Source organism: Pelobates fuscus, chromosome 1 (genome assembly GCF_036172605.1).
Source record: "Pelobates fuscus isolate aPelFus1 chromosome 1, aPelFus1.pri, whole genome shotgun sequence".
NCBI classification, from domain to species: Eukaryota; Metazoa; Chordata; class Amphibia; order Anura; family Pelobatidae; genus Pelobates; species Pelobates fuscus.
Genome location: NC_086317.1, coordinates 209,059,053 through 209,069,897, shown reverse-complemented (window position 1 = coordinate 209,069,897; position 10,845 = coordinate 209,059,053). Strand labels below are relative to the sequence as shown.

General features: G+C 40.0%; 1 protein-coding gene across 1 annotated transcript in view; it reads right to left on the bottom strand.

The window, feature by feature from the left end:
* Window positions 1–3,533: 3,533 nt before the first annotated feature.
* Window positions 3,534–10,845, bottom strand: part of LOC134591412 (replication protein A 32 kDa subunit-A) — a 34,201-nt gene continuing 26,889 nt past the window's right edge. Inside the window, exon 9 of the mRNA XM_063444461.1 lies at window positions 3,534–4,161. Coding sequence (XP_063300531.1) covers window positions 4,077–4,161 — 85 coding nt within the window. The 3' untranslated portion in view covers window positions 3,534–4,076. The remainder of the gene's footprint in view (window positions 4,162–10,845) is intronic.

The following is a 10,845-nucleotide window of genomic DNA, read 5'->3' as shown; positions in this document are numbered from 1 at the left end:
GTGTGTCTGCTAGTGAGTGTCAGTGAGTGTGTCTGCTAGTGAGTGTCAGTGAGTGTGTCTGCTAGTGAGTGTCAGTGAGTGTGTCTGCTAGTGAGTGTCAGTGAGTGTGTCTGCTAGTGAGTGTCAGTGAGTGTGTCTGCTAGTGAGTGTCAGTGAGTGTGTCTGCTAGTGAGTGTCAGTGAGTGTGTCTGCTAGTGAGTGTCAGTGAGTGTGTCTGCTAGTGAGTGTCAGTGAGTGTGTCTGCTAGTGAGTGTCAGTGAGTGTGTCTGCTAGTGAGTGTCAGTGAGTGTGTCTGCTAGTGAGTGTCAGTGAGTGTGTCTGCTAGTGAGTGTCAGTGAGTGTGTCTGCTAGTGAGTGTCAGTGAGTGTGTCTGCTAGTGAGTGTCAGTGAGTGTGTCTGCTAGTGAGTGTCAGTGAGTGTGTCTGCTAGTGAGTGTCAGTGAGTGTGTCTGCTAGTGAGTGTCAGTGAGTGTGTCTGCTAGTGAGTGTCAGTGAGTGTGTCTGCTAGTGAGTGTCAGTGAGTGTGTCTGCTAGTGAGTGTCAGTGAGTGTGTCTGCTAGTGAGTGTCAGTGAGTGTGTCTGCTAGTGTCAGTGAGTGTGTCTGCTAGTGTCAGTGAGTGTGTCTGCTAGTGTCAGTGAGTGTGTCTGCTAGTGTCAGTGAGTGTGTCTGCTAGTGTCAGTGAGTGTGTCTGCTAGTGTCAGTGAGTGTGTCTGCTAGTGTCAGTGAGTGTGTCTGCTAGTGTCAGTGAGTGTGTCTGCTAGTGTCAGTGTGTCTGCTAGTGTCAGTGTGTCTGCTAGTGTCAGTGTGTCTGCTAGTGTCAGTGTGTCTGCTAGTGTCAGTGTGTCTGCTAGTGTCAGTGTGTCTGCTAGTGTCAGTGTGTCTGCTAGTGTCAGTGTGTCTGCTAGTGTCAGTGTGTCTGCTAGTGTCAGTGTGTCTGCTAGTGTCAGTGTGTCTGCTAGTGTCAGTGTGTCTGCTAGTGTCAGTGTGTCTGCTAGTGTCAGTGTGTCTGCTAGTGTCAGTGAGTGTGTCTGAGTGTCTGCTGGTGAGTGTCAGTGTGTGTCTGCTAGTGAGTGTCAGTGATTGTGTCTGCTAGTGAGTGTCAGTAAGTGTGTTACTGTGTGTCTCTTACTGAGTGTGTTTGTGTGTATTAGTGAGTCTGTTTGATGTCTGTTAGTGTGTGTTTGTCAGTGAGAGTGTATGTTTTGTAAGTGAGTGTGTATGTATGTCTGTCGCTGAGCGTGTCTGTCAGTAAATGTGTGTGTGTTAGCTGGTGTGTATGCATCTGTTCGTGAGAGTGTGTGTGTCTTCAGCACTTACCTTTCTCTAGCGACGGACTCCCTTGGTGCTGGGGATCCCTCCGCCTCTCAGCTCCGAATGCTCTTGCCGCGCACGCATTCAAACCGCCCATAGGAAAGCATTACTCAATGCTTTCCTATGGACGTTCAGTGTTTTAGAATAGCGGAAGCTCCTCTAGCGGCTGTCAGTGAGACATCCACTAGAGGCTGGATTAACCCTCGGTGAAACATAGCAGTTTCTCTGAAACTGCTATGTTTTCAGCTGCAGGGTTAAAACTAGAGGGACCTGACACCCAGACCACTTCATTGAGCTGATGTGATCTGGGTGTCTGTAGTGGTCCTTTAATTGTGTGTGCATCTGCATGCACTGGCATACATACCGCGGTCGCAGGGGTCACAGCCCTGCAACCAGGTGCCCGCCGCCATGAGTTGTGGCCCCGGCCCGCGCAGAGTAAGCGCGAGGGGGGGGGGGGGGGGGGGGGGGCACGGATCAATTTGCGCACTGGGGCCCCATGGGTCATGTGTACGCCACTGCACCTACCCTGGTGTCTGCCGCAGGCTGTGTGGAGGGGGCGAGGATATTAATGACATCATATCCCTGTGTACCACACAGCGCGGCTGGCGCCCTGTGATGGGGCTGGGCTGCAGGACAGGACTCCAAGGAGCCAGACAGCATGCATCCAGGGGACAAGATTGAACTGATGTAAGTATGTAATTGTGTATGTCTATGTATGTATGTATGTATGTATGTAGGTCTCTGTATGCCTGTATGTCTGTTTCTGTATGCATGTATGTGTCTGTATGTTTCTGTATGCCTGTATGTCTCTGTATGTACAAATGTATGTGTCTGTATGTCTTTGTACGTATGTGTCTGTATGCCTGTATGTCTCTGTATACCTGTATATATGTATGTGTCTGAATGTCTCTGTATGCGTGTATGTCTTTGTATGCCTGTATGTATGTGTCTGTATGCCTGGATGTCTCTGTATGTATATTTCTGTATGTCTATGTATGTATGTGTCTGTATGACGGTATGCCTCTGTATGTATGTCTATATGCCTGCATGCATGTCTCTGTCTGTGTCTGTATGTCTCTGTATGATTATTTCTGTGTTTGTATGAACCTTATTTTAAACGAGGGTGGGGGGCACCAAAATGCATCTTCGCCTGTGTAACTAAAAATCCTAGCACCGGTCCTGGCTTGATGCCTTTCTCAAGGGGATCTTTGTCAGTGTACATAAGGTAATAATGGTGTATTTAACCCATTAGGGACTGAGGAAATTGTACAATTTCTGATCAAAATGACCCCTGGAATTTGAGGTATTTATTTGTTCAACCAAAAGTGTACCTCTTTCATATTAAGTGCACCCAAACAGATTATATATCATTTTGTTCAAGAGAAACCAGGCTTTTTTACAAATATTTCTATTTGAAACATAACTGAACACTTATTTGTATTCCTTACACAGTATATAATCCCTTTAAGAGGCTATGGTTTTTTTCTTATAAGCATGTTTATTATATAAAAAAAATTGTGCAGTACCAACTCATGCCATATATTGTTTTATCGCGAATTGCTGGTATCTGCTGTTGTGGCAATATCGGCACGCATGTACCTTCTATGCACAACAAAAATAAAAGAATAAAGAAAACTATATATATATATTTTTTTTTTTCTTTATTCTTTTATTTTTGTTGTAGTTTTGTATATAGTTTATACTCAGTTTGCAAACACTTCTATATTGTATATGTGAATAGGTCATCTGTTAAAATGGTGGTATTGCACTTATGATATGCACTTTATTACATTGCTATTTTTTGTATTAAATATTTTTTGTATAATAACATGGGTGTGCTATTTGACTTTTACTGTGTACTTGCTATCCTAAATAGGTAACAGCAATTTCCATTTAGCACCTAAAAAAAAAAAAAAAAGTTATCTGCAGTTATCATGAAACCCCTGCAGCTGAACGCTACCTACACTAATTACTTTAATTGCATTTATAGTCACAGCTCTACAACAGTTTGTCAAAAATACAAAAGCCATGAGACAGGAACACCTAACACATTTATAGCACAATCACCAGTAGAATGAGCTGTAATTGTAACTTTGTAAGTTTCTGCCAAACAATATTTAAACTATGTGAGTTTTGCCATCAGAACAAATAAAAATCTCTAAAAACAAAGTAATTAGCAATGGTAATTTTTTTGTAAATTTTATTTACATATCTTCAAAATATTTAGATGTTAAAAATATTTTTTTTGTAGGGAACAAAATTGCAAAGAAAGAAAAAAATGGTTGTGTGGAAGACACTTTAAAATCTCAAAGGTTTAAGTGTCACTTGAGAAGTGGATGCTGAATCCTCTCAACATTACCAGAAAATATCTATAGGGATTCGTGTAATCTACTTGTTAAGATGTAAAACCATCTTCAATTTTCCAATACTATAGCCTGCCTAATTGTTTTATACTGAAAGTAAAGTTTTCAGAGGATGAGAAAAAAAAACAAAAAAACATGGAAATAGTTCTCAGTGTATGGTGTAGGCCTCTCCTAAATGAGGATTATGAGCCTATGACTAACCCATATACATCTCATCTTGCTACAGGAAATCCATTTTATTGCCAAAAAAAAAAAGCGGGCGTGGGGGAAAGAGGCAGGGAGTGAGGTGCAAGAATCCTGAAAATGATGACACATAAGCCACATATCCACGCTATAGAAGTCAGGACACAGTTTCTTCGGTTGCACCACTCAACCACAGATGCAATGCATAATTTGCTTTTCTTAATCTCCATCTGTTGACTTGAAATGGTCATCATCCACTGTGGAATAAATATGTCCCTCGTTGCTAAGGAACTCTAATGCTTGTCTGAGGGCAAATAGCAAGAATAAGTAGAATGTTATTTCATGTAATAGGATCTTAATTATTGGCCATATTTTAAAATTAAATCTTTACAATTTTGTTCAACTACCATTCACAAATCTAGCAGGTACATATAAAATAGGCCGTGCGTAGATTAAATCCTAAAAAATATATACATTCAAAGATAAGAACTATATGGCCAGAAGTATAGACAGACACCTGACAGTCTTTATGAGATATTAGACAAGCAATTCCAAACCATGGGCATTAATATAAAGTTGGTACCCTGCTTGCACATATACACAGTTACCACTCTTCTTTAACCCCATAAGGACGTAGGCAGTTGTAGCGCAAATTCCAGGTTTTGTTTTCATCTAAACTTGTACATGTTGTTCAACCATAATTCACCCACACATATCATTTTGTTCAGGAGAAACAGGACTTTAATTTCACATCAAATATTTATATATTAAACATAATTTAATATGAAAAAATATGAAACAAAATGTGAGAAATTAAGAATTTTATTTTTGCATGGCATTTTAACTGTGAATGTCATAATACTGTTAGCCGTTACTGCAATAAAGTACACATTTGTATTCAGCGATGTCTCCAGAGTACAAAAGTACCCCCGTTGTACAGGTTTTATTGTGTTTTGGTAAGTTACAGGGTCAAATATAGCACATTACATTTTTCAGTTTATACACATTGAAATTTGCCAGACTGGACAGGTTGCCTTTGATACCGTACAGTAGCCCAGGAATGAAAGTTACCCCCATGATAGCATACCATTTGCAAAAGTAGACAACCCAAGGTATTACAAATGGGGTGGATTTTTTGTAGCCACTTGGTCAAAAAACACGAGCCAAAGTTAGCGTTCAAATTTGTTTTCTGCATTTTTCACACACAAACAAATATGAACGCTAATTTTGGCTTGTGTTTGTGACCAAGTAGTCGCAAAAAAAAATGACTGGACCCTTTGCAAATGGTATGCAGGGTAATTCTCATTCTGTGCTACCAATCATTCTCAAAGGCAACATAACTAATCTGGCAAATTTCAATGTGGGGAAAAAGGAATTGCAAGCCTTATATTTGACTAACTTTTCGAAACAGCAAAAAACCTGCACATCAAGCTTGTCAAACTTGCGTCCCACAATGAATATATTTGCGGCCCACCTGCCCCCGGGACGATATTTCCTGTCTGATTCTGGTCTTCCCTCCCACGTCTGCAAGAGGGCAGAGTGGCTGTGTCTGCAGAACAGGCCAGCCATTCTGCCTCTCCTCTTACTCGCAGTACCAGAGGAAGAGCAGAGCTGGAACTTGAGGACGGCTTATCTTAAGGTAGGGGAAGAGGCGTTTGGGGAACGGGGCCAGTGAATTAAACTGAGGGAGTAGGCACTATATTAATTTGGGAGAGGGAGGTATTAGTGGGAGGGGTTGCTGTATTAATTTGGGGGAAGGAGTGGGCCTGTGTATTAGAGTGGTGGAGGGGGGAAATGTGTTAAATTAGGAGGAGGGCAGTGTATTAGAATGGTAATTGGGAGAGACAGAAGTGTATTAGATTAAGGGGCAGTGAATTAGAATGGGGGAAGGGGGCAGTGTATTAGCTTGGGTCTGCATGGAGGTGCTGAACGCTCTCCTTGGAGATGCTGATTGGCCGCGCAACTGTTTGCCACACATTCACAATAGCTTCCCAATGCTTTCCTATGGGAAAGCATTGGATTTGGCCAAGATCATCAAGTTTAATGATCTCCGCCAAAGTGAAGAGCACACTCGTGTTATTTGTTTTATTAGAGCTGTGAAACTGCATATATTCACCATTTTAGTCCCATTACCAAACTGCTCTGAATATGTCATGGCAGTTGGACTGAAACATTGGTTACATGCAAATACATGTGTCCTTAGAATAAATTTGCTCTTTTGTTTACTGTGAAGCCCTACGAGTGTAAGGACGTCAAATGTCAGGCAACATTTTTATACTGTACTTTTCAAAATTTTCTATGAAAACTGAAGTTTTTGCATTTTTGTGGCTCACAAACTTAAACCTGGTTTATTTGGCCCGTGTTAGCCTTTGAGTTTGACATGCTTGCTGTACATGGTGGGTACTGTTATACTCCGGAGACTTCGCTGAACACAAACAGTGTTTCAAAACCGTAAAACGTATCACAACAATTACATTGTCAGTGAAAGTGCCCCGTTTATGTGTGAAAAATGCAACACTTTTGTTTCGTTATTGTTGTGATAAGTTTTACGGTTTTGAAACACTAATATTTGTGTTTAGAGATCTATATACACATTTGACTTTTATATATGTATTAATATCAGAATACAGTTCAAACGAATTTAAACAGGAATACAATTTTTTTTGTTTCTCAATTGATTTATTTTTAATATATAATTAGAATATATATATATATATATATATATATATATTCTAATTATATATTAAAAATAAATCAATCGAGAAACAAAAAAATTGTATGTATATATATATATATATATATATATATATATATATATATATATATATATATATATATATATATATATATAATGCACGTACATATAAAAGTACTTGGATAATACATACATATGATCCAAGTACTTTTTCTTTAATTTATGAACGGTTTTAAAATTTTATTTTAACTTAAACCTTTTTTGCAGACACGAGGGTGGACAGCCTGGGAGTTCGGGCAGTCCCCCTGCAGGCACTGCATAAGCCAGCTATTCCAGCCATGTAATCGAGAGGACCCCACGATCATATTTTATGGATCAGGCAGAGGGGGCTGCCTGAGCTCCCAAGCAGACCCAAGGATCACGACCACCGGCGTGGGATCAGCGGGGACGTTCTATGCCACCCTCTGGCGTTTAGAGCTACCCCAAAAAGGACTGCATAGAACGCCCGCTGTCCTAAAGAGGTTAAAGGTCTACTACAAGATTTTGTATTGTGTGTGAGAATGTGGGCTTATTCAGCCAAAACCGCATTTGTAGCATATATAGGATGCTACAGAATCGGTACCAAGCATCTGTCCATGAATGCTAAATATGTATATGGTCTTCGGGACATCGTCATTACAACTATGCCATGGACAAGTAGTACGTTAGGGGGTGTAAGCTTTCAAACTAGACACTTTTTATCAATATGGTAAGTACAATGCATTAATAGCTTTAAATTTTGAGCCAACTTAGGGCTCTAATGAATGTGAGTGGGCATATCAGAAAACATTAATATTTATTTTCCCTATATTATAATGTCTACTGTCTGCACAATTGTAGTTCTATTTTTGAGGTATATGTGCTGATAAAAGGAGATTTTATACAGGGATATTATGTGTGGTTGTTGCACGTTGCTTGGCGATTTGCACATTTATATATTTGCACTTTTTTAAAAGTTATTGTTGCACATATGGAATATTGGTCATTGTGTTGATTAATGTATTGCTGTATAAGCTGGGTTATTTGATAAGCATTTTTAAAAGTTTTTTTGCAACTTGTTAAAGTAATTGTTTATCCCATTGAAATTTGAGAGTAGTATTGCATTTCATAAGGGTGTTTACAGTATTTAACTTTATAAGTTAAGCTTAGGAAATCTCAGTTTGTTTGCATTTTAGAGATTATTTTTACAGTTATAGTTATTTTGTAAGTGCCTTAAAATATAACTTGTTTTATTCCTTCTCATAACTTATTTTGCCATTCCTTTTCTGCTCATTTTTACAACAGATACTATATAAATCACCCAAAATAAACTTTGACCCACAAACTCTGTTGCGCATCTATAACCGCCAAAAACAAACTAAATAGTTTCTAAATTTTGTCCTGAGTTTAGAAATACCCAATGTTAACATGTTCTTAGCTTTTTTTTTTGCACGTTATAGGGCTATAAGTACAAGTAGGACATTGCGGTTTCAAAATATATATTATTAAAATGTATTAATAGTGACATTGTAACACTTATCTGTCAGAATTCTCTGAATCACATATACATTTTTTTAAAAAAAATTTTTAAAGTAGACAATCCAGGGTATTCAATATGGGGTATGTCCAGTCTTTTTTAGTAGCCACATTTATATTTGTGTGTTAAAAATGCAGAAAATTAGGAACACTAACTTTGGCCAGTGTTGGTGACTAAGTGGCTACTAAAAAAGACTGAACATACCCCATTTGCAATAACCTGGGTTGTATTTTTTTTGCAAATGGTATGCCATCATGGAGGTAATTCTCATTCCTGGGCTACCACACGCTCTCAAAGGCAACATAACCAATCTGGAAAATTACAATGTAAAAAAAAAAAAAAAAAAAAAAAAAAAAACTGAAAATCAAGCCTTATATTGACCCTATAACTTTCAAAAACACTATAAAACCAGTAAATTGGAGGTACTGTTATACTCGGGAGACTCGCTGAACACACATATTAGTGTTTCAAAACAGTAAAACGTATCACAACAATATCTGTGAAAGTGCCATATGTGTGAAAAATGCACACACACACACAAAAAAATTACATAAATATGCACATAGAAAATTACACACACACACACAGTATATATGATAGGATACTATATGGGGGTGTAATCAATCACTCCTTAGCATAGATTGATGTTGTGCTAGCCCAATGAAAACAGGTTGCACGACATGACGTTAGGAGGAGGCGTGACGATTCACGTCATTCGCCATCCTCTCTCTGGATAGGCTGAATACAGGCTTGTCTGTGATGATCAGCTGTGAGTATTCCCCTCATTAGGGGTGTATATTTACCGGCTCTTGAGGCTCATACATGTAATAGCTCCTGACGACTGCGTATATACACGCCGAAACGCGCGTCAAGCGCTTTTCACTTTAACTTATGTTTCCACTTGATAGCACTTAGTATTTTGTTTTCAGAAGTTAGTGTTTAATAGGCATCTTTTTTGACCGGACGTAGGGAATGGCGTTTCAAGTGTAGTTAGTTCAGTGGGGCACTCCGTATTTTGGGGCTAGATTTATCCACCCTGGCTGACTCTACATTGGCAGGCAGATCTATATAGATAGTAAGGGGGCTCTCTACCAAATATACCCACTATCTATATCAGTACGCTTGTTGGGATTCTCTACCTCTACTACCTAGCGCAATTGAGCTACTTATTTCCGGTCTCTTTTCATGCTCCCTAGACTTTCCAATCATTCTTTCTTTCTGTATAGTCAGAACTACCATTTAGGATCCCCTTGTTTGTTTCAAGGGTCTCCTCTCTTTACATTGTCTTTATTTTGGGTTATCCCCTGTCTAGTAGTTCTGTGATCGGTATCATCTAGGATAGATTTCACACGTTTAGTTGTGACCGTGTGTATTCATTCCTTTTTCTCGTTTCCTACTTACTCATCTGAGCAATGCTCTTTTCATTTTCTCTCCTCTCCCTCATCAAAATATCTTACACCCACTTCTCAACAAAATCACATCCACATTAATCCCACTTTATCCATTCTTTCTCTCCTGCTCCCACCCAATCGCATACTAGACCCCACCAAATAAAGCCCATTCACACCACCTGTCACTATCTCTCCTCCTACTTCTAGCACCTGGTGACGTCTCTCCCAACCCAGGGCCCTTTACCTCGTCTGCTCACACAAAACTAGAAATCATGCAAACGTCATCCAAATACCCTGCAGTTTATCCTCCTCTACCAACATTCAGTGTGTACTCTGGAACACCCGTTCCATCTGTAGCAATATTAAAAACAGCCATACACGACCTCTTCATCTCCAATTTCCTCACACTACTAGCATTCACTGAGACCTGGCTTTCCCCTCTGATACCGCTACTCCGGGTTCTTAATGTTTCGGTGGGCTACAAGTCTCCCACACTCCACTGTAAAGGCAGCGGTGTAGGCATCCTTCTCTCACTTCAATGTACCTTTCCAGCCATCCTCCCTGCCCTATCCTTTACTTCCTTTGAAGTTCACACTGTCCACATATTTAAGTCCACTCCTTTAAGAATTGCCATCATCTACCGCCCTCCCAGTCATCCTAGGCTATTCATTGAACACTTTTCTTCCTGGCTACTCCACTTTCTCTCCTCTAGCACTCCTTCCCTCATACTTGGGAACTTTAACATCCCAATCAAAAACCTCAACTGCCCTGATGCCTCCCGTCTGCAACCTCCTCCTTCGGCCTCACACAGTGGTCTACTTCAGCAACTCACAGCAGGAAACACTCTTGACCTGATCTTCACCAATCTCTGTACTACCTCTAATCTCTCCACTGTTCCATTTCCTTTATCTGACCACTATCTGCTGACCTTTGACATCAGCATACCCCCATACCCACATTTCACCACCCTCAACTCTCCAATCTCACAGAAACCTCCACTGTCTTGATCTCCACCATTTCTCCAAACTCCAAATTCCTTTTACCCATCTCAAATCTCACTTGCCTCTTATCTAGACATCATTGCACCCCCTACATTTAAACGCAGCAAGCCTTCCCATTTACAACCATGACACACCAAGCTGATCAGATATCTCAAAAAATGTTCCAGAACTGCTGAACGCTGTTTGAGAAAGTCTGACTCTGCACCTGACTTCCTCCACTATAAGTTTATGCTGCGCTCCTTTTGTCTGCAAAAGTAAATTACTTCAACACCTTCATAAGCACACTGTCCCGCCAACCAAAATACCTCTTTCACATTTTTAATGCTTACTTCGCCCTGTTGCTCAC